We start from the raw sequence: 24,726 nt of genomic DNA, 5'->3' as shown, positions 1-24,726 counted from the left end.
AAATCAATCTTACAAATATTTTACGTAAAGCTTGTCACAGTGCCAATTTTATAGCAAATTGTTTGTCTTTCTTGTGCCTCAAATATTGATCTAATAATATTCAGGAATTTTTTTCCTAAAGATACCCAGTAAAAATATCACCAAAAAGATGGACAAGACAGTTCCGGAAGGAAGAATCAGACTTCCACGAAAAGCAACCAAAACAAAAAAAAATTATAAAGATCTCTCAAATTCAGAATCAGAGTGTGAACAAGAATTTTCACATTCATTTAAAGAGAACTTGCTAGTAAAGGTAAATACAGTTCAGATTAATTTCTAAAAGCCTCTTAAAATATTAAACATATCTTTTTGTAAAAAATGTCAAATTTATCTTGTTACTTCTTAAGAGTTAACTTCCTATGTGACAAAATTTAATAATTCTAGAAATTTGCCCTTAGGCAATAGTTGGCATTTTTGGTATAAAACAGATGTCTGCATCTAGTGAAATTATAACCTTATGATAGTATCTTTGAAATGGAGAAGTACTTAATCTTCTAAAATTAGGCTTTAATAAAGTATAGCATGGAGAAGTTGTCCATCTGTTGAGTGAAAGCAAAATATTGGTGTCTGAGGTTCTTCTCACACACTGGCTCACCTGTCACCATCCCTGACTTCTTCCTTATGTCTCATAATGTCCAGACACTTTCCCAGTCACCTGTTCTTGAAAGCAAAGTTATTTATTTGTCTGGCAGTCCATCATCTATAGAAGTAATGAGATGTCAGTATAATTTCATTTTTTCATCAATATTCAATAGTTTTCTGTAACTCCAATTATGGGAAAAATATATATACTTATATATATCACTATATATAGTAACCACTGTACATATACACATATAGTGTATGTGTATAGTATATAAATATTTGTAGTGCTTACAATGTGCCAGCTGCTATATTAAGCACTTTACAGATTTAATGTCTTAAAATCTCGTAAGTACTATAGGTAATTAGTACTATTACTGTCATCCCATTTTACAACTGAGAAAATTGAGGCTCAGAGAGAAGGAGCTTGCTCAAGGTCACACAGCTAGGAAGTGGTAGATCTAGGATTTGAAACCAGAGAGTCTGGCACTAAAGATAGGTTTCTGACCAGTACAGTGTGCTGATTTAACATCATAAACTTCCATCTCTTCTTGTTCGCAATCTTGTTATCTCTTACCCAAAAGACTTTAAAGATTTCCTAATTTTCTATCACTTTTTTTTTTTTTTTTTTTTTTTTTTTTTTGAGACACAACCTCGCTCTGTCACTGGGCTGGAGTGCAGTGGTGTGATCTTGGCTCACTGCAACCTCCGCCTCCAGTGTTCAAGCGATTCTCCTGCCTCAGTCCGCCTAGTAGCTGGGCTAATCTTCTTTGAACCCTCAAAGAAGGCTGGCTATTTGTATCTCTTAAGATATTTATTATAGTAAATGTATTATATTCTCCTGGGAATTTGTCTTATGGCTTCTAGTATATTAGAAAGTCTTTCACTACTCATATCTAGGTCCTTGTTATACCTGTATGTGGTAATATACAACCTTTAATAAATATTTGAATATAATTTGTTTTATGTGTCCAAGTGTAAATATTTGTACTTGAGTATAATTTGAAAGTTATTGATATATTTAGGAGGAGAATATCCGTTCCAGAATGAAAACCGTAAAGCTACCAAAGAAACAACAGAAAGTCTTCCATGCTGAAACAGAAAAGGAACTATCAAAACCCTGGAAAAACTCATGTCTACTAAAAGATACTATACGAGATAATTGCCTTGACTTATCTCCTAGATCTTTATCTGGCAGTCCATCATCTATAGAAGTAATGAGAGGTCAGTAATAACTTCGTTTTTTCTTAACTTGAATATTCAGTAGTTTTCTATAACTCTAATTATAGGAAAATACAATTTTGAGGGGCATTGGTGATTATAGTACTTAAAACTTCATTGTTAAGCTAGTTAATGCTAGTAACTTGACTTTTGATAACATGGGAACAATGCTACTAGGATACTGAAGTTTTTCATGTTAGGAAGTTAAAGATCAAATGCTTTAATGTGGAAAATATTTAGTCACAAATTATAACTTGAAATCTTAAATACTTAATTTTAATGTGCTTTTTTAGCTCAATATATATTTAATAACATGAGAATTTATGGATAATTCTGTTTTTTCTATTTATATTTCATTGACAAAAGTCCAAGGAATATCTTGGACCCACAGTGGATTAATACTGTATACAGTTGAGGTTTTGCTTTTACTTTTAAATAATTGGCAAAGAAAAATTCATATTCTTTGGAGCTCTGGTATATGTGTATGCCTACTAGTATAGAAAGTATAAGCTTGCCCTTTTTATACCATTTTTGTTTCCTTGCAAGGACATTTTAAAGCATTTCTAAATGCTAATCATTTCAGTTAAAATGCAAGACTTAAATCAGTTAGTATACTTCTGCTTCCTCTAAAGTAGCTATTGTGTTCTCAGTACTAAGGACCACTATAAAATTTCACATAAGCACATACTTAGAAGACAGATGTACATGCCCTGATTTGATCTGAAAATTGTCTGAGGATTTATTTATATTAAGATTTATTCCAGCAATAAATTTTCTAATTTTTATGTGAAAGATGTAGAGCAGATGATTTCTTTTTCAATGATAAAACTTTGTTACATTAAAATATACAACACTGTCAGCTATGATGTCAAAATACTCAAGATAATAATTAGGTTGATCCTTATATTTCAGGTCATACTGTAGATATTTTTATTGGAAAATGTTTTGAAAGTTCTTGTGGTTACAAGTATATTTTAAATTCAGCCATTATTGTTTTTCAGTCTTATAAATATTTTAAATATAACTTGATTTTAATTTTTTTAAAAGGTATCCTTTTTTATAGCCAAGACTTGAAGATTTGACAAATCTTTATATTCTTAGAATTTAAGTTAATCATGCTATTTCTAAAGCAGACATCAATGATAGCGCTTGCCATCTGTTTTCTTGTGTTTTTTGATGCAATGTAGGTGTAGAGAAAATAACAGAAAAGGATTTTACTCAGGATTATGACTGCATAACAAAATCTATATCACCTTATCCAAAAACTTCATCACTTGAATCCTTAAATAGTAACAGTGGAGTTGGAGGTACAATAAAGTCACCCAAAAACAATGAGAAAAACTACCTGTGTGCAAGTGAAAGTTGTTCACCAATTCCACGACCACTGTTTTTGGTGAGAATGTATATATATATTTTTCTTTATCAGATATATCTGAAGGTAGTAAGTCATTTTCCCTATCTTAATCGGATACACATTGCTTGTCTATTTAAGGTTTTGGGTTTGGTCTAGGGTCTTGGGGGAGAGGGACATAATAACAAGAGAGAGAGATAGTTGCCAGTCTTGATGAACCTAACAAAAAATAAATATATAGCTATACGGGAGGAAGAATGTGGTAGCAGGAGAGTACAGTAGTTTCTCATTATCTGTGGTTTCACTTTCTCATTATCTGTGGTTTCAGTTACCTACAGTCAACTGTGGTCTGATAATATTAAATAAGAAATTGCAGAAATAAACAATTCATATGTTTAACATTGTGTGCCATTCTGAATAGGGTGATGAAATCTCGAGCCATCCATTCTGTCCCTCCTGGGACATGAATCAACCCTTTGTCCAGTGTATCCATGCTGTATACCCTACCTGCCTGTTAGTCACATAGTAGCCATCTTGGTGATCAGATCAACTGTAGATGTATTGCAGTGCTTGTGTTAAAGTAACCCTTATTTTACCTAACAATACCGCCAACGGGCAAGAGTATTGATGCTGACAATTCAGATGGGCCAAAGAAAAGCCATAAAATATTCCTTTAAGTGAAACGGTGAATAGTCTGTGCTTAATAAGGAACCAAAAATAAGGTATGTCAAAGTTGCTAAGATCTATGGTAAGAATGAATCTTCTTTCTATGAAATTAGGAAAAAGAAATTTGTGCATAGTATAATAGGGTTAGATACTATCCATGGTTTCAGAAGGGTCTACTATATTTTAAGAAGAAATGGTACATATAATTTGATACATAGATGAGGAAGAATGAAGAAATTTTTTTCAACATATATTTACTTTTTATATTCCTACCATTTACCTGTTAAACTTCCTTATAAACACCTAAACCAAATATTGTAATTACACTGTTTTCAACTAAATTGTCCATTTACTTTGTCAACATGTAATTTTTGTAACTAAAGGTTATTAAAGGCCGTAGACTTTATGGTGAAATCTGAAAGAAGTACCTGCATTGCAGGAATAAGCATATTCAGATCTAAAAAATGTGTGTAGTTCTAATGTGTAGAACAATTAGTAGTATCTCTTAGGAAGTGATCATTCCTACTACAAAACTCTTATCTGTACTCTGTATAGTAATCACCCCTTATTCTCAGGGAATATGTTCCAAGACACCCCTCCCCCAATGGATACCTGAAATGGAGGATAGTACTGAACCCTATATATACTATCTTTTTTTCCTATACATACATACCTATGATTGTTTAATTTATACATTAACTTATAAATATGCAATTTATAAGTTATTACAATGACAAAACAGAACAACTATAACAATACAGCATCACTACTCTTGCTTTTGGGGGCCATTATTTAGTAAAATAAGGGTTACTTGAGCACTGCAATATCTCCAGTCAATCTGATAACTGAGATGGCTATTATTTGACTAACAGGCAGGTAGCATATACAGCATAGATATGCTGGACAAAGTGATGATTTTCATATCCCAGGCAGGACAGCAGGACAGCCAGAGATTTCATGGCACCACACAGAATGGTGCACAATTTGAAACTTATAAATGATTTCTGGAATTTTTCATTTAATATTTTTGGGCTATGGTTGAGCATGAGTTATTGAAACCATGGAAAGCAAAACTGCAGCTAAGGGGGACCATTGTGTGCCAGACAGATAAAAGTGAAACTAGGCTGTTTTAAAGTCAAGGTAGGAGATCTAAACGCTAGATCTACCTAGTCTCCCTCACCTCCTTCCCTCAAATAATCCCCATGGCATATTTTCAAAACTGAGTTTCTACAGACCACAATTTGAAACCCATTTTCACACTAGTGAAATTCACACAAATTCTCCTGTGACCCTTTATCAATATAGTCGGCCCTCCATATCTGTGGGTTCCACATCTGTGGATTTTCAACCACAGACAACACTATATATTTTTAACTGTGTCTATATTGAACACGTACAGACTATTTTTCTTGTCACCATTTCCTAAACAATACATATAACAACTATTTAAGAGTATTTACATTGCATTAGGGTAGCATAAGTAATTTAGAGATTACTTATGTATATGGGAGGATGTGTATAGGTTATATGCAAATACTGAACCATTTTGTATCACAGATTTGAACATCTTCTGATTTTGATATCCACAGGAGGTCCTAGAACCAATCCCAGTGTTTCTGTCATTCTCATTTGCCCCACATCCTTTAATCCCGTCAGTGTGCCACCTTGCAAAATCTCCAAACCTAGGTAATCCCCACCCATCATCTTTGATGCTACTCTGCATTAGATGGAATTTTAATAGTTATATTCATTGGCTGGGCACTCATGAGACATTCCCCCCATGCTTCCCCTTTACTGTCAACTCTTAATAAGGTGTTGGAAATTTGCTTTATGCAGTAGTTGAACCTGCTTACACTCTCAACACTATGAGATAGTGCTCATTTCTCTACAGTTTTAACTAACTAGGTGTTATCAGATGTTTCTGTTTTTGCCAGTCTGGTAAGCATAAAGTTGTGTCTTTAATTGGCATTTTCCTGACTCATGGCATCAATGAGTATTTTCACATGATTTTGGCCATTTTGTGAATTCCCTGTTTTCTTATTTTTAAATTGCACTGTTTGATTTTTCTTACAAATTTGTATGAGTTCTTAATATATTCTGGATATTCTTTATTTGTTGTATATGATGTAAACATTCTTTTCCTACTGTGTATATTTTCACTTAATTACACAACTTCCCTATGACAAAAGATAGGATATAATCAAATTTACCAATCTTTTGGGTTGTTCAAGAAATCTTCCCCTAAGCTATTGTCACAAAAATATTTTCTTATAAAAATATTAGTTTTGATTTTTAAATTTTAGGTTTGGGTCTCTCCAGGCTTTCTTTTTCATATGGATATCAAATTAGTGCAACATCAGGAGTGGAATAATCTTAATTTAGTCATAGGCCGGTGATCACATGGGCCTGGATTTGGCACTATTAGATTTTACTGTTTACTGGCCTGTTTATCTGTCTCTGTGCTAATGCCACCATTGCTTTAATTAGGGTCATTTTACATTTATAGGGTGTCACATACCCCCTGCCCCACCATTCTTCAGAATTCTTTTGGCCCTTTACTGATTCATATACATTTTAGAATTCATTTGTCTAAGAGAAGAATTGCCATTTTTCAATATTGATGTTGATCTTTCTTAGGTAAACATCATTTATCTCTCCAGTTTTTCATCTTATTCCCTACAAAGTTGGGCAAAGTCTTCTACAAAGGAAATTATGCACCTTGTTGGATTAATTCTTAAGAATCTTATGGGTCTTCTTTTTGCTGTATTTAAAAAAATCAGACCTTTTTTTAAAATTATATTTTCTGAGTTTTAAAATTTTTGTATAGAAAAACTATTGGTTGTTTTATCTCCAACAACCTTGCTGAATTTTATCGTAATTGCCTAGATTCTCTTGGCTTTTCTGTATAGACAGCCGTATAAACTGTTACACATGAAGACTGGAACAGAAAATGCAAAAAAAATTCTTATTCATGTTCTTGTTAAGGTGACTTTGACCTCTGGAGCATAGAAACTGTACTAGCAGGGATCCTTATCTACAGGTTTTGGTCATCAAAGTAATAATCTACTTGCCTAAGGATTTTTTATTTTTAGTTATGAATTGAAATTGAATTTTTGCAGGGAATTAGGTAGTTTTGAAGTTTTGCTTTAATGTTTTTTATTATGTTTATGTTCAACTCTTTTTGGGGGGGGGGCTTTGAACAATTTTGTAACTACTTTTGGGTTTTTGTATGTCTTCATTCATAGCCCAGACATACTCCAACTAAGAGTAATACTATTGTAAATAGAAAAAAAAAAAGTTCTCTGGTACTTACACAAGAAACACAAAACCGTAACAGCTATTCAGACGTAAGCAGTTATAGTTCAGAAAAACGGTTTATGGAAATTGAATCTCCAAATATCAATGAAAATTATATACAAAGCAAAAGAGAGGTAAGTATGGTACTATAACTTATAAATTTTCCTTAAACTACAATGGTGCTTGTAAGACTCAGATTACTGACCTTTAGTGGTAATTATAATATTTTAATGCCTTTCAACTGTTATTACCTGCAAATCTGATTTTCAAAGTATATAGAATGGCTTGATCATAGAAAAATATTTTTTGATAGAAGAAAGTTGAAACTTTTAAAATGGGAGTAGTAAGGTCTTAAATAGTGAGGATATCACTGCTGAACTCCGGATTGCATATTTATAATTGGCACTTTCTGGTTTCATGAATATATAGGTATTTGGTTGAACTTCCTGCCACCATAAAAGCCCATCCATCCATCAATAAAAATATTTTAATAACCTGTAAAATATAGAAAATCAAGACAGAATTTTACAACTTGGAGAGGGCTGGGATTTGAGCTAGACCTAAGTGGATGGGTAGGTATATGTAGATTAAGTGAAGAAAAATCAGTAACCTATGTAAAGGTTACTAAGTAAAAAAACCTGTATATTTAAATAGTATAACATAAGGTTAGATGTGAAAGATGTGGTTTGAAAGAAGAATAGTTTAAACTTTAGTTTTCTGTGGCTCCTCATTTCCTGACTCAAAGAAATGAAAAGCAGGAATAGAAAAAAAAGTGGCTTACATCACAGCTATTACAAGAAGATTGAGGTCAACTTAGAATCAAGGTTAACACATGGTAATATTAGAGATGAAAAGGAAGGGATAGAAACAATCTGAGAAATAATTGACAGCATTTAAAATTATTGGCTTTTGGGTTTGAGAAAGATGATGAAATGTGAATCGAAACATATTTACAGAATTATTTTCTAATTTCTAATACATATTTTAGGAAAGTCATTCAGCATCTTCATTATCCAAGTCTAGTGAAGGAAGAGAGAAAACGTGGTTTGACATGCCCTGTGATGCTACTCATGTATCAGGTTTGTAGTCGTAGTCTTGCTTTTTAAAAAATGATTACTGAAATGCTGCATGACATTTCATCTAAAGAAATTATGTATTTTTAAGTCATACCATTATTCAACTTAATGGAAAAAGAAAATAAGTAAACTAGGTAGAATTGAATGCATAATTACCTAAAACATAATAAAAATACTTAGTGGAAACAAAGGCTTTTAAAAATAAAAGCAAGAAAATATTAGGTATTTTTAATGAAAATTGTAGCACTTTTAACTTTCTTTAACTGTTCCTAAGGCCCCACTCAACATCTTAGTCGCAAACGGATATACATAGAAGATAATCTGAGTAATTCCAATGAAGTAGAAATGGAAGAGAAAGGAGAAAGGAGACCAAACTTGCTTCCCAAAAAACTGTGTAAAATTGAAGATGCAGATCATCATATCCACAAAAGTAGGTAGATCAGTAGCCTGTATCAAAATGCAGTTATTTGGAAGGTGGTTCTTATATTTTGAATGAGTCTATTTACAAAACAAATTTGTAAAGACAACTTCAGATATGTCCAAGATGGATGATGCTTCATTGCAAAGTTCACATTTATATGAATAATTGTTGTAGTAAGGGTCTTATATACCCATAGGTCTCCCTTATCATTCTATCACTTTATCACATTTAGGTTTTACTAGAGTATGAATTTACTGATGTGCTAGTACCTCATTAAATACTTAACAATAATGTGGAACTAGTTAAAAAGCAGTTAAAAATAATCCATAAATGTTCCAGCTTAAAGTAGTCATTGCTGCTGTAATAGCCATACCAAAAAGTTTGTTTTATAAATCAGAATAATCTCCTTTTTAAATTAAAAAAACAGAAGGAACTCTTCTGCCTTTGATTTCATAATCCGTAGGTTTCACATAGATTCAGAAAATAAGATAGATTTTGTTCTTAACCTAATTACAAGGCTAAATTTACAGTAATGCATATTTTAACTTCAGCAGATTGTTTTTATTTTTTAGTGTCTGAAAGTATATCTTCATTATCAACAAATGACTTTTCTATTCCTTGGGAGACCTGGCAAAATGAATTTGCAGGTATAGAGATGACTTATGAGACTTATGAGAGGCTCAATTCAGAATTTAAGAGAAGGAATAATGTGAGTTATTCTTTAAATTATTATTTATACCCAATAATATAATAATATGCCACACTTTCGACTAGACCATTGGCTTGTTGGATCCTTTGGCAACAAATATCCATTCATGAAACCAACTTCCTTATATGTGAATAATTGGAATAAAATCTGTATATTATCCATATTCTTTCTTTTGCTACTACTTTTTTCTCTTTTGTCCTATTTTCCTTTTCAATTTAATGTTTTGGCTTTTCTATGATTTTTCTTTTTTTACTGGACGGTTTTCTTTTCATGCCACTTTTCAAGACATTTTTTATCTCATGGAGGTGACCATTAATGAAGGTAGTATAGTGTAGTATAAAGAATGAGCAGCTGCAGTCAGAGAAATACCATTTCACTTCATTTTACTAGTTCTGTATTATACTTATGTAGTGTTAGTTTTTGAGGTTCCAGTGAGATAATGCAAAAATGCTTTTTAAAACAATTTTTAATTATTGGTAATATTTTTCTGCCTATCTCTTTCACATGCCTCTATTTGGAATCGATAGCTTTTTATGCCCTCCTTTGAATAAAAGATTTTTTTGGCACAGGTTATCAACCCCAACCCCCCCGCTCCTGCAATCTTGCTTTCCTTTCTTCTATATTCAGGGTTAAAATTAGAATTTGCTTGTTTTTTCTTTTTTTTTTTTTGCCCAAGGTCAACCTAATCTGAATAGAGAAGCTTTGACTTATATATTCAAATGTAGCTACAGACACATATTAGAATATATGTTTTTGTGAAAAAAAATGGTTTTAAAAAATTCTGAGTGTGACTTTTAGGCTGTGTCTTTGAAGAGAATTATGACCATCAGCATTTTGATAAATACTGTAGAGTATGGTGTTCTTATGAAAACAGTTGAGGAGTAATTCAACCCTTAGTCAAAAACTTACTGATGGAGTTAAATAAGTTCACTCAGAGCAGTGTCTATTAACACTTCAGTTTAAATAACTGTGTTTTTAAATTTTTCACTTTTTCAAGTTCTTAGTAATTTACATTTCATGGAAAATGATTTGCTCTTACTGTAGTCTTGGTTATATTGTTATTTTGTAGAGATATTTTAAGTTTAAAATGAGTATTTTTCAGATCCGACATAAAATGTTGAGTTATTTTACTACGCAGTCTTGGAAAACAGCTCAACAACATCTGAGAACAATGAATCATCAAAGTCAGGACTCTAGGTCTGTAATACAAATCTGTTCTGAAAACTTTTGAATGCTACATATTCTGAATGCTACAGTTTTTAAAATTAATCTCATTTTGTTTCTGTAATAGGATTAAAAAACTTGATAAATTCCAATTCATTATCATAGAGGAGCTGGAGAATTTTGAAAAAGATTCACAGTCTTTAAAAGATTTGGAAAAGGAATTTGTGGTTTGTTACTTTTAAAAATTTTTAAATAAGTTTTAAAACCTTGTTTTTAAAGAGCTATACTTGGAAAAACTTTCTTTTTTGGGAGCACATCCTAAAGCTTTTTGTTCAGAAAATAATTTAGTTTTATCTTAGTTTTGAAGTACAAACTTAAATTTATGATTAATATCTTTGATAATAAATGAGAAATCCTGAGAGATTTTACTTTCAATTTTATTTTAATTTGAAAGAGCATGTGACATCTGGAATATTCTTAACATATAGCCATACTGTTTGTTTAAATTTGTAATAATAGAAATAGAGTAATTCTACTGTTGGATTTTAATTTTTAATAATATTAAAGTTTAACTGGATTTTATACCTTACAATGTAGGACTTTTGGGAAAAGATATTTCAGAAGTTCAGTGTATACCAAAAAAGTGAACAACAGAGGTTAGTATGACATTCTTAATGACTATAATCTATGAAATTAGATTTTTAAATTAATTTCTATTGAAAACTTATGAATACTATATTATAGCACTCTAATTTGAATTATTGATAAATACAAAGTTAACTCTCATTATTTTACTTGTTAGGCTTCATCTTTTGAAAACTTCATTGGCTAAAAGTGTCTTCTGTACTACTGATAATGAAGAAACTATTTTTACATCTGAGGTATACATTTTATGCTTTTTATAGGTAACCTTTCTTGATTACAAAAAGAATTTGTTAATCTAACTTTGTCTTTGCTGTGAAAACTTTTATGGTAAATTTCCTGGGTGAAATATATTTACTTTTTTACAGATGTGTTTGATGAAAGAAGATATGAAAGTGCTGCAAGACAGGCTTCTTAAGGACATGGTAAGTCAACTAAGTTTGAAAATGAAATAATCATACTTTAATGACTTTTGTTTTTGATTTTTTTTGTTTCTGCTTTTATGTCTTTTTCTTTTTGGGTTGAGAGAAGATAGTTTTAGCCCAATTACTTTTAGTTCTTTAAATAATGGGAGCATATTTATATGAAAGAATAGGGGTAATTTAAACAGGCCCTCCTAAGGAATAAAAGAGAATATCAATTTGCAAATTGAAAAATTAGCTGAAAGAATGACTTGTTTGCAGTTTCTAAACACTGTGTACTGCAGCAGGCCTCTGTCCTGCTCTGTCTTCTGAAGGAGAAAATATGGCAGGACAAAACTCCCAAAAAGTCTGTAGTTTAGTAGAAGAATTATTGTCTCTTTGGACAAGATGTCATTTACTTAGATTTGAGGATAAAATTAGTTTACTTTCCAACGGCCTAGCAGACCAGCAGCTGCATTCTGGGGTGGAACATGGACCTGGGAAGGGACTAAAGGTACTGCTTTAAGTGATAATGTCTTTGGAGTTTTCTCAAAGATGAAAGGCATTTTTAAGTACACTGATCTTTGTATACACAGTATATTAATGTGCTTACAAATTGTGTTTTAATAGAACCTCAATATGCTGACATAGTACGGGATCAAGATGTTGTGGCTAAGCTAGTTTAGCTTCAAGCAAAAAAGAAACTACTTAACTAGGTTGATCTTTGTTGAAATTGTTTTCTAGACTTTTTATTTTACTCTCTTCCTTTAAAAATTGAATCTAAGTTTCATTAATTTGGGGCTTTAAAAGATTAGAGCCTTCTCTCAACTGATTGTCTCGAATATCAGTAATGATCACAGAATTCTGTAGATATCGAGATATAGATCTCTTAGAATGCAATATCTTCATGAAAGAAGTTGTTTTATAACAGCTTGAATTTTTTTCTAAGTGTGATTTTTTTTTTCTTGGCCATAGCTAGAAGAGGAGCTTCTTAATGTACGCAGAGAACTGATGTCAGTATTCATGTCTCATGAAAAAAATGTTAATGTGTGAAATCTAGTTTTTATCAACATATTTTATCTAATTATTCTTATCTGTGTATAACTGAGGAAATAAGAGTAGTCCTACAAAGAGAAAAATATACATGTTACCCAAGCAAGTGTACCCTTTATAGGAACCCTCAAAATAAAAAAAAAAGTCTTTTAATGGATGAGAAAGACCCACTATAACATGACTCCAAGCCCAGAAGACTTCTGTCTATACACTATTATTTTTTAATTTTGGAGATGAAAGCTTCAAGGAACTTTTTGAGTTATGCTCATAAAATGAGTTTAATTAAATTTTATTGTGTAAAATGTATTATTACATAAAATGTGTTTTTGAATCAATGCAGTTTGGGGATGAATATAATTAAAATGTTTAATAGCTTAGAATTCAACTAATAAAAATTTAGCCACACTTACAAGGGGGAGGAAGTCCCTAATTTAAAATGTATACCTGAGTGGTAGATCAGTACTTTCAGCACACTGTTGGAAACATTTATTCGGTTATGGCTCTGGCCTAAAAAAGCTACTATGTTGCCTAAATATGTTAATTCAATATAGAAGTCCTATTTCATAAGCAGGCTGTTTGACAAATACTTTTAATCTAGTAGTCATTGTAATATCTTGCTAGATTAATTTATAAAAATGAGTACACATTTGATTTGCTTTTAATGAAGTTGAAATAAAAGCTTATGTCACTTAAATAAATATAAATCATTATATTCCTATTTTGTGAACATTGGGTATCTGAAGAAGGATATTTATTTGATCCAAAGTGTAATACTAAGTAGCCTTACTATCCCTTGTCTACTTAATGGTAGCAGAGTATTATTCAAAAATAATACCAGTAATTAAATACAGTGGGAAACCTGGCCTCTTAAAACCCTCTCATTTTAGTCAGCTTTATGCAATTATTAGCATCAGCTAAGATTTATTGATAGGGCAGTGGGGTTGCTATTTTAAGAGAGTGACAGCTGTTATAATATTAAATACCACTCAGGACTTGCAAATCCATGTTGCCCTGTGAGACTAATTCCATCATGTCTTATCACCCTGTTTACCTCATCGTCAGCCAAATTTCCAAGACTCCTAAATCCCATACCTCATACTTATTTCAATACTGTACTATATGTGTAATCCATCCCAGGTTCTTTATTCTTTCCAACTCTTCTAAAATCCTGTCATTACCAGCAATTGTGCCCCTTTAAATCTCAATTTCCAACATTCTTATCACTCCAGCCTATCTTTCCAACTTGCTTTGTATAGTAGTCTCAAGCTATTTATACCTTTTCCCTATGCCTGTTACCTTCTTGTCTGTCCTTCCTTCCTTACCCATTCTAGATGCCATCGTTCAAAATAATACTCTTGCCCTTTCTCTTCCTGTCAACCTTATCCACTAATTCTTAGCTGTCATTCTACCAATTGAACAGCACAGGAGAAAATAATACAATCAGGCTTTACATTTATGGCCACGTACTTCAAATTGGGTACTCAACAATCTTTGCTCTCTTTAATTGACTTTACCACATTTCCAGAGTACTATTGCATATAAATATCTCTTTCCTTGATTCTTTACCTTTGAGCTGGTTGTCTCACCTCATTTTCTCATCTTTACCCTAAAATCTAACATGTTTCCTGCATCAATACCAGCATTTTCTGATTTCTCTTTCAGTCCAATAGCAAATTTGTTTATTTAAGAACAATCACCCTACTAGTGCTTTGAATCCCAGTCTCTTTGATTTTCCTCTCCTGATTTTTACAGTCCGTGTTAATTAGATAAGTAAATAAATAGGCCTTCCATTGACATCGAGTTCTCCTGAAACCACTACCCTACCCAAATAATTATCCATTCATTTTTACAGAGAACATATCAGAGTAATCTTCTCAGGTTACTATCTCAACTTCTTTGCTTCGTTTCCTCAATGCAGCTCTGCCCATACTATTTCATCAAAACTACTTTTATAATCAACAGTCATTTATGTTGCCAAATCTAATCTCTTTTTACTTAGCCTCTCAGTGGCATTTCACACTTAAAACCCTCTGTTGGCACGTATTTGCTACTCTTCTATGTCTTTTCCTTGGGTTCGTTCCTAGTCTTTCTTTTCCTCAGTCAGTGCTTTCACCTTCAGTAATTTCATCTAGTCCCATATAATAACTATTTCTGTGTTGATTTCAAATTTATAAAAGTTCTGACCTTCACTTTGGACATCAGAACATTATAAATACTGCTGTATTGATACTTCGAATAAGAATCTAAACTCTGAAAACAACTCGATTTGTCTCACTTACCATTCTTTCTCTTCATCAAAGAAAAAGTAAACTTTGTCTTCCTATCTCAATAAAATTACTTTTAACTACCCAACTATTCAAACCAAAACCTAACAAACAGTAAATTGATCAACAATTCCTATAGATTTTACTGCCAAAATATGACCCACATGTGAATACTTTCTGCCACTTCCACTGTCTCTGTGACAATGTCGATATCATTTCTCACATAGACAATTTCAACAGCCTCTTAAATGACTTTTCAGCATTTATACTTTCCCATCCATACTTTTTTCACTTAGCAGCCAACATTGTCTTGCTAAAGCATAAATCATACCATGTCACTCCCTTACCTAAAATTCTCCAGTGACACACACTCTTAACCAGTGGGTCAAGACAACTCATAAGGGAAATTAGAAAATACTTTGGCAAATGAAAATGCAACATACCAAAACATGTGATCCGTTGAAAGCAGTGCTCAGAGGGATGTTTATAGCTGTAAGCACCTACAATAAACAGGAAGAAAGGTATCAAATCAATAACTTCATACCTTAAAGAACTAGAAAAATTTAAAGCTGTCAGAATCGATGAAATAATGAAGACTAAATCAGAGATAAACAGAATAGAAAAACAACACAGAAAATCAATAAAAACAAAATTTGGTCCTCTGAAAAGATCAAGAAAATAAACCTTTAGCAGACTGACTAAGTTAAACAGAAGACTCAAATTACTAATATGAGAAATGAAAGTTAGGGACATGACTACTGAAATTTCAGAAATAAAAAGGATTCTAGGAGACTACTATGAACAATTATATGCCAATAAATTAGTTAACCTAGATGACATCGATAAATTCCTAAAAACAAATTACCAACACTGACTCAAGAAGAAATAAAAATTATCAACAGACCAATAACATGTAAAGAGGTTGAATTAGTAATTGAAAACCTTCCAACAAAGAATTCTATAATTTAAATAATGCCAGTTCTTTTTTTTTTTTTTTTTTTTAGAGACAGTCTCACTCTGTCACCCAGACTGGAATATGGTGGTCTGATCTTAGCTCACTGTAACCTCAAACTCCTGGGCTCAAGTGATCTTCCTGCCTCAGCCTCCTAAGTAAGCTTAGGACTCTAGGAATGTGCCACTATGCTCAGCTATTTAATATTTTGTAGAGAATGGGGTCTTGCTGTGTGTATCCTATGCTGGCCTTGAACTCCTGGCCTCAAGCAGTCCTCCTGCTTTGGCTTCCCAACTGGAATTACAGGTATGAGTCACCATGCCCTGCCCAGTCCTTCTTAAATTCTTTCAGAAAACAGAAGAGGAGAGGACATTCCAAACTCATTTTATGAGGCCACTATCACCTTGTAATATCAAACCATACAATGGTGTCATTACACAAATATTCTCTATGAATATAGATGCATAAACCCTCAACAAACCAAATCTAGCTGCACATTAAAAGCATTCCATACCATGACCAAATGGATTTATCCCAGCCAAGCATGGGTGGCTCAACATATGAAGATGAATGTAATATACCATATCAATAGAATGAGAGACGAAAAAGAAACATTCTTATTGGAACTGATGCACAAAAAGCATTTGACAAAATCCAATACCCTTTTATAATAACACTCAAAAAACTGGAAATAGAAGAGAAATGCCAAAACATGATAGAGTATGAATGAAAACCATATAGCTTACATAATACTCAATGGGGAAAGACTAAAAGCCCCCCTGCCCTACCAAGACTAGGAACAAGACAGGGATGCCTGCTTTCACTGCTTGTATTCAATATTGTACTAGAAGTTCTAGCTAGATCTAGAAATTATGCAAGAAAAAGAAAAAGATATCCAAATGGGAATGGGAGAAACTAAACTATTTCTTCTCACAGGTGATTTGATCTTATGTATAAGAAATCCTGCAGAATCAAGAAAATCATTAGAAGCTAATACAAATTCAGCAAAGTTGCAAGATACAAGATCAACAGAAAAATCAGTTGTATTTCTATATAATAGAAATTAACAATACAAAAGTGAAATTAAGAAAACAATGTCCTTTATAGTAGCATCAAAAAGATTAAAATTCTTAGGAATAAATTTAACCAAGGGAGGTATAAGACTGAAAACTACAAACATGGTTGCAAGAAATTAAAGATGGCCTAAATAAGTGGAAAGGTAATCCATGGTCATGGATTGGAAGATTTGATATGTTAAAATGGCAATACTCCCTGAAGTAGACTACAGATTTAATACAATCCATATCAAACTCCTAATGGCCTTCTTGCAGAAATGGAAAAGCTAACCCTAAAAATCATATGAAAATGGAAGACACCCAGCATAACCAAAAAAATTAAATGAATAAAGTTAGAGAACTCATACTTCCCAAATTCAAAATTTATGACAAACCTACATTATTGAAATCATGTGGTAGTAGCATAATGATAGACATGTAGACCAACAGAATGTAATCGTGTGTCTAGAAATAAATTCACCCATCTATGGTCACCTGAGTTTCATCAAGGGTATAAGACCATTTCATGGGGGAAAGTATAGTTTCTTAAATTGTTCTGGGACAGTTGGATAAACACATGCAATATAATGAGGATGGAACCTTACTTCATATCATATACAAAAATTAATGGAGACCTAAATGTAAGAGCTAAAACTCTGAAACTCAGGAAAAAATGCAGGAGTCAATCTTGATGACCTTGGATCTTGCAGTGCATTCTTAAATATGATAGATATAAGCAATGGAAGAAACATTAGATAAATTGGACTGCAGCACAATTCAAAACTTTTGTGCATCAAAGGACACTCCCAAAAAGTGGAAAGACACCCTACATAATGGGAGAAAATATTTGCAAATATCTTTGAGAGTCTACTATTCAAAATATATAAAGAAGTGTTACAACCAAACAACAAAACACAACCCAAATACAAATGGCCAAAGGACTTGAATAAGCATTTCTTCAGAGAAGACCTACAAATGGCCAGTAAGCACATAGAAAGATACTCAGCATGATTAGTCATTAGGGAATGTAAATCAATACCATAATGAAATGCCACTTTATCCCCACTTGGATACCTAGAATCAAAAAAAACCAATAAATGTTGGTGAGGATGTGGAGAAATTGGAACTCTTGGACATTTCTAGGGCAATGTAAAAGAATGCAGCCACAGTGGAAAACAGTTTGGTTGGTTCCTCAAAAAGTTAAACATAAGAGTTACCATATGACCCAGCAATTCTATTAGGTATATGCTGAAATGAATTTGTATTAGTCTGCTTTTGCATTGCTGTAAAATACCTGATACAGCATAATTTATACATAATAGATGCTTAATTGGCTTGTAGTTCTGCAGGCTTTATGGGAAGCATGATGCTGACATCTGCTTACCTTCAAGGGAGGCCTCACAGAGCTTATGGGGGAAAGTGAAGAGGAGGCAGGCATGTTATATGGTGAAAGCAAGAGAAGAGAGACAAGGAGAGAGGAGGAGGTGCCTCACACTTTTAATGACCAGATCTCATGAGAGCTCACTCACTATTTTGAAGATGCATCAAGCAATGAGGGATCAGCCCCTACCACCCAAACACCTCCCACCAGGTCCTACCTCCCACATTGGGGATGATAATTCAACATGAGATTTGGTGGGATCAAATATTCAAACTACATCATTCTACTTCTGGCCCCTCCCAAATCTCATATCCGTCTCACGTTGTAATATACAACCATGCCTTCCCAAGAGTCGCCCAAAGTCTTAATTCATTCCAGCATCAACTCAAAAGTACCAGGTCCAAAGTCTCATCTGAGACAAGGCAAATAAATCCCTTCCACCCATGAGCCTGTAACATCAAAGGCAAGTTATTTACTTCCAAGATACAATGAGAGTATAGGCATTGGGTAAATACTACCATTCCAAAAGGGAGAAATCAGCCAAAAGAAAGGGGCAACAGGCACCATGCAAGTCCCAAACCTAGCAGGGTAGTCATTAAATCTTAAAGTTCTAAAATAATTCTTAACTCCATGTCCCACTTCTTATACATCTTCTGAAATCTAGATGGAGGGTACCAAGCCTCATTCACTCTTGCACTCTGTGTACCTGTAGGCTTAACACCATGTGGAAACCACCAAGGTTTATGGTGACTTGTGCTCTCCAGAGTGGTGGCATAAGCAGTATCTGGGGCCCTTTGAGCTGAGGCTGGAGCTGGAGGCAGGGATGTAAGGAACAGTGTCCTGAGGCTGCACAGGACAGTGGGTCCTGGGCCTGGCCCATACACCATTCTTCCGTCCTAGGCCTCTGGGCCCCTGGTGGTAGGGGCTGCAATGAAAGTTCTCTGAAATGTCTTCGAGGCCTTTTCCCCATTGTCCTGATAGTAGCACTTGGTTCCCTTTTAGTTATGCCAGTATCTCTAGTAAGTGGTTGCTCCACAGCCTGCTTGAATTCCTCTTCCAAAATAGCTTTTTCTTTCTCTGCCACACAGCCAGGCTGCGAATTTTCAAAACTTTTACTCTCCATTTTCTGTTTAAATATAATTTCCAATGTTGAGTCATTTCTTTGTCCCATACGGGAAAATAGGCTGTTAGAAGCAGCCACGTCATTTCTTGAACACTTTGCTGCTTAGAAATTTCTTCAACCAGATACCTTAGGTCATCATTCTCAAGCCCAAACTTCCGCAGATCCCTAGGGCAAGAACAGAATGCATCCAAGTTCTTCGCTAAGGCATAACGTGTGACCTCTGCTCCAGTTCCTTGTAAGTTCCTCGTTTCCATCTGAGACCTCTTCAGCCGAGACTTCACTGTCCATATCACTATCAGCATTGTGGTAGCAACCACTTAACCAGTCTCTAAGAAGCTGTAAGCTTTCCCTTATCTTTTTCTGAGCGCTGCTCACTCTTCTAATCTCTTAACTAGTTCCAAACCTTCCACATTTTCAGGTACCTTTATAGCAATGTCCTACTCCTCCGTACCAACTTTCTGTATTAGTCCATTCTTACATTGATATAAAGAAATATCTGAGACTGGGTAATTTATAAATAAGAGAGATTTAATTGGCTCACAGTTCTGCAGGCTTTACAGGAAGCAAGGTGCTGGCACCTGCTTGGCTTCTAGGGAGGCCTCAGGAAGCTTACAGTCATGGTGGAAGGTAAAGAGGAAGCAGGCAAGTCACATGGCAAAAGCAGGAGCAAGCGAGAGAGTGAGTTGCAGGGGCAGGTGCCACACAGTTTTAAATGACCAGATCTTGTGAGAACTCACTATTGTGAAGGCAGCACTAAACCATGAGGGATCCACTCCCATGACCCAGACAAATCCTACCAGGCCCCACCTCCAGCACTGGGTATTACAATTCAACATGAGATTTGGGCAGGGATAAATATCTAAAATATAGCAGAATTGAAAACAGATTGAACAAACACTCGGATGAGAATGTTCACAATACTATTCACAATAATCAAAAGGTGGAAACAACACAAATGGCTGTCAACTGATGATGAATAAACAAAATGTGGTATATATCCATACAGTGGAATATTATTCAGCTATAAAAGGAAAGGAGTATATATTCATGCTACAATGTGGATGAACCTCAAAAACATTCTAAGTGAAAGAACGAGACACACAAGGTCATATATTTTAGGATTTCATTTATATGAAATGCCCAGAACAGGCAAATCTACAGGGAAAGAAAGCAGATTAGTGGTTGCCAGGGGATGAGGGAAAGGAAGAATGGGGAGTGACTGCTTAAAAGTTATGTTGTGATGAAATGTTTTGGAACTAGATAGAGGTGATGTGGTAGTTACATAACATTGTGAAGGTACTAAATGCCACAGAATTATACTACTTTAAATGCCTTATTTTATTAATCTGCATTTCATCTAGTTATTAAAACTTATTAAAACCCATCCTTTCTATCAAGGCCTAGAAGGCCCCACATGAGCTGACCTCTGCCTCTCTCTACCCTTATTTTTCACTCCTTTCCCCCTTGTTGAGTATGCTTCAAGCATTACTTGAACAATCTTACTTTTTTCTAAATCTTTGGTTTTGAGATTCCATTTTCCTGGGAACTCTTGCTGTTTTTCACATGTCCATTTAAGTGGTAATTATTTAGAGAGCACTTCCCTCACCATCCAATTAATGTTACTATTTCTATCATATAGCAGTTTTTGGTATCTGAAATTTATTTCTGCCTTCCCTCCACAAACTCCACTCCTGTAAATTCTGTGGGGGTAGGAAACTTGTATGTCTTATTCATCACAATTTTCAGAACTTAGAAGAGTGTCTGGAAAAGTAGGCTTACAACAATGTGAATGAACAAACTAATGAATATGGCAGTTTTAAGTAGGAATTTACTAAGTTCAAAGAGAACTAATGTGTCTGCTAAAATTTTTAAGTCCTTTATGGTGTCAGCATTTTCATTATAATTGAAAAAGTATTAACCAGCCATTTGAACATCTATTATGAGATATGCACTGAGCTCAGGTCTAGATACAGAAATGAGTAATAAATGAACCCTTCCATGGTGTTACAGCTCTTTTAGAATATGTCTAGCAGGTTTTTCAGTTTTCACCAGAACGCCCAACTCAAAACAGAGATGAACTCCCTACTTAAAAATGAGGATATATGTGCTTTTGAAGTCATGCAGAATCATACTTATTTCCATTTCATTGGACCCTTAGAGGAATCATATAGGCAAATCAAATATACATAGACTTCATTGTTAAGACAATGTATTTGTAATGGTTAGCTTTAGTTTTTCTATTTAAAATAAATAAAGGTGCATGAAGATATTCTGAATTGACAACATTTTAGGAATACAGATGTGTTGAGTGAGAGCAATATGTTATACTATCTTGAATTTTAGATAATATACTTTTAGCTTATACTGTGATAGCAACAATTTTAAATAAAAGGAACTTGGAGGAGTGGAAGTCACATTAATGAAACACTTGGCTTTAATAACGATGAGGCTTTATTTACCTACTTTGATGTACGTTTTGTACCAGTCAAACACAAAGACAATTGGGTTTATAATGAGTGTTGAAATTTGGAATAGATTTGAAGTTAAAAGGGTTTAAGCTTATTTAAAAACAATTTAGCTATTTGATTACTATGTAATTCATTTCTAAAATGTTCTATTATATGTTTATTTAAATTTTTTAAGTTCGGAGCAAGATCTAGCAAAGTTTGTCCTGAAGGGCTATACAGAAAATGTTGTAGGCTTTGTGGGCCAGAAGGCAAATTTCAGAGTATCATGTTAGTGCTTATTATAATCATTTCAATTGTAACCATTTAAATATATAAAAACCATTCTTAGCTTACTGGCTACTAAAAGGGCAGTGGTGGGGGGGCGAGTGGGGCTGGCTAGATTTGGTCTGTGGGCTGTAGTTTGCAGACTTCAAGTTCAGAAGGGAAATCTTATAGATCAGAACTCTCTGTTCTTATAAAATTTTTCCTTAGTTTATCTTACTGTTTCACAGAAATAGTAATTTAAATCAATTTTGCATAGCAGAGGCTAATGAGTATATTAATATAGCTAAAATTATTGTTCTATTTTAAACATATTAAAAATAAATGATCATGGTAGCTAATGACTTAAATTTCTTACCTGGATTGTAATCTAACACCCTGGTGTAGGTTTACTGCGTGTCCTCAACCAAATAGAGCTGTAAGGTGGTAACTGTCCCAGAAGTACACATGGAAGAGAAGAAATTTTACATTAGTATAGCTAGGCAGAAACCTAAATACTAAACTGTAGCTACAGCCATTACTATAGTGATCTCATTGCCACCAAATCGTAGTATCATGGATGGCCAACACCAACTTAAAAGGCCAGTAGATCCTTTAAATGAATAATAGATGGAGTGGTTTTCATATAGCATTTAATTCAACATGAAATTTGTAGTCTACAGTGACAAATTCTGCCAACTCTGAGCTCAGTGCTTAGTGTGGAGCTTCACAGTTGCTGGGGTTCTTTAACCATTCTGTTATCACCTATTAACAGTTAAACCAGATACAGTTGGTGTATAAGTTTCTTATCTAATTAAAACTTAAAGTATGGAAGAACCATATATGCTATGAATAAACAAGTAGAATTTTGAGCAAAATACCAGCAAATAGTATCAACAAACAAATCTAACTTGAGATGTAAATATTGAAGCAAGATGATAGGTGGTTCTGGAGATGTGCTTTCTGCCACATCAGGTGTTACCATTATAATTAAGAAGTAGGCTGTCTGGAAAGCAGAGAATGGACTGGTGGTGTAGACCAGTCTTTTAGGGAACACACCTGAATTGTAGTAATATATTCAGTATATGTATTTTTGAGAAGGGATAATAAACTGCATTTAGAAAGGAATAATACACATATGTAACATGTTTGCAACTTGAAACATTAAATTATTGCCATATATACCATATATCCAGATTTCTTTCCTCCCATTGCTTATTAAGAAAACTGAATTTTTAGAATTTCCCCATTTATATATTTAAGATCTACAGTTGAGATTAAAAACTTTGAAAAGGTTTTTAAAATTTTTATTACTTTAAAAATACTGCTCTATTTTCATAGAACTATGGAACTGCTAACCAGTACTTTGTTGTTCATTCTAACATTTTTTGAATACGAACTAGTAGTATGTTCCTAGTATCATCACTGTAAATAAATTTGCAGATAAATAAGCAAATGGGATTTATAGAAATCTACTGTTTGAAAATAATATATTCAGTTTCATATGTTCATTTGCTTACAAATATCTTCTGAGATGTTTTCATATGAAAAATGGAGAAAAAGGTCTCTGAAAAAAACTAGACAAATGGGTATTGGAAGCAGATAGTAATAGCAGTTTTAATAGTACAGCTAGGATTTTGCATTTCTGAGCTTGAGTTTGTTGAAGGACTGTAGATAAACAGCTAAAAACTTTGACTTTACTTCCAATGTATAATAAAATGTAGGCCTGTAATTACCATATCTTTCCACAAGGTGGATATTTTGATGTTAGGTTCTCCCCCCACTCCCCGCCCCCACCACCTTTTCAATTGTCAGAAAATTACTTAGGTGATATGACTTCAAAGTCTCTTTATTTTTATATTTTTTGAGACAGGGTCTTGCTCTGTTGTCCCGGTTGGGGTGTGGTGGGGGCCAAGGTGGTTTCTAAACAGTAGCACCTTTTCCTTCTCTTTGTTTCTTAGTAAGTATATTAATATTTCTATGTGAGGGAAATTGAAATCTTAGTTTTACATAATTTGGGCTCCCATTAATATTTTAAATTGAATATTAAATACAGAGAGCTTCTATATGTTGCTTAAAATAGAAAAAAGGTAAAGTTTTTGGTAGTTGGTTGGCTACAAATAATGGGTTATGAACAACATGTGTATGTGTGTGTATATATATATAATATATATACATCTTAAATCCTTTAAATTTAACTGACTTCTAATTAGAAAGGATTTAGATACATTTCACAAATGAAGAAATTGAGGCTCAGAGAAGTCAACTGATTCACAGAAGGTTACAGAGCAACTAAGAGGTAGAGCTGGAATTTTTCTACCATAACAATTTATTTAAAAAAAAAATATAATTCAATGAATAGTGTGTTTTGCTAGTCTCTAGGACTGATCATAAGTCACTTTGGACAAAGTGCTAACATAAAGACGCAGTAGTTTCTGTGGGCATCTGACCCAGTAGCAGTCTTAAGTAGAAAAGGAAAGATAGTGGAAGTCAATGAGGTAGCATGTGTGGCAAGAAGGCACAGAGGACACTCAGTTGCTCCAGGTGCTACCTTATAACCCTATCATCAGTAGCTAACATTTATTGGATTCCCAGAATGTCCCCAGCACTGTGCCAGCACT

General features: G+C 33.6%; 2 protein-coding genes and 1 non-coding gene across 3 annotated transcripts in view; 2 read left to right on the top strand and 1 right to left on the bottom strand.

The window, feature by feature from the left end:
• The window catches only part of SYCP2 (synaptonemal complex protein 2), a 57,875-nt gene extending 44,555 nt beyond the window's left edge, over window positions 1-13,320 (top strand). Inside the window, exons 31-43 of the mRNA XM_015148685.3 lie at window positions 122-292; window positions 1,647-1,845; window positions 3,030-3,235; window positions 7,105-7,290; window positions 8,145-8,235; window positions 8,507-8,662; window positions 9,226-9,362; window positions 10,465-10,559; window positions 10,654-10,753; window positions 11,124-11,182; window positions 11,329-11,407; window positions 11,537-11,593; window positions 12,545-13,320. Coding sequence (XP_015004171.3) covers window positions 122-292; window positions 1,647-1,845; window positions 3,030-3,235; window positions 7,105-7,290; window positions 8,145-8,235; window positions 8,507-8,662; window positions 9,226-9,362; window positions 10,465-10,559; window positions 10,654-10,753; window positions 11,124-11,182; window positions 11,329-11,407; window positions 11,537-11,593; window positions 12,545-12,622 — 1,614 coding nt within the window. The 3' untranslated portion in view covers window positions 12,623-13,320. The remainder of the gene's footprint in view (window positions 1-121; window positions 293-1,646; window positions 1,846-3,029; window positions 3,236-7,104; window positions 7,291-8,144; window positions 8,236-8,506; window positions 8,663-9,225; window positions 9,363-10,464; window positions 10,560-10,653; window positions 10,754-11,123; window positions 11,183-11,328; window positions 11,408-11,536; window positions 11,594-12,544) is intronic.
• Window positions 1-22,551, bottom strand: part of FAM217B (family with sequence similarity 217 member B) — a 93,584-nt gene extending 71,033 nt beyond the window's left edge. Inside the window, exons 1-2 of the mRNA XM_077952105.1 lie at window positions 22,485-22,551; window positions 15,330-15,386 (exon numbers count right to left, since the gene is read on the bottom strand). The gene's annotated coding sequence lies outside the window, so the exon portion shown is untranslated. The remainder of the gene's footprint in view (window positions 1-15,329; window positions 15,387-22,484) is intronic.
• Window positions 21,397-21,458, top strand: LOC114670664 (U7 small nuclear RNA). Its single transcript, XR_003720361.1, has one exon. It is a non-coding gene; the product is annotated as a U7 small nuclear RNA (small nuclear RNA).
• Window positions 22,552-24,726: the final 2,175 nt, after the last annotated feature.

This window comes from Macaca mulatta, chromosome 10 (assembly GCF_049350105.2).
Source record: "Macaca mulatta isolate MMU2019108-1 chromosome 10, T2T-MMU8v2.0, whole genome shotgun sequence".
Classification (NCBI taxonomy): Eukaryota; Metazoa; Chordata; class Mammalia; order Primates; family Cercopithecidae; genus Macaca; species Macaca mulatta.
Note: the sequence above shows the minus strand (reverse complement) of the source record. Positions and strands in the feature narration are given on the sequence as shown.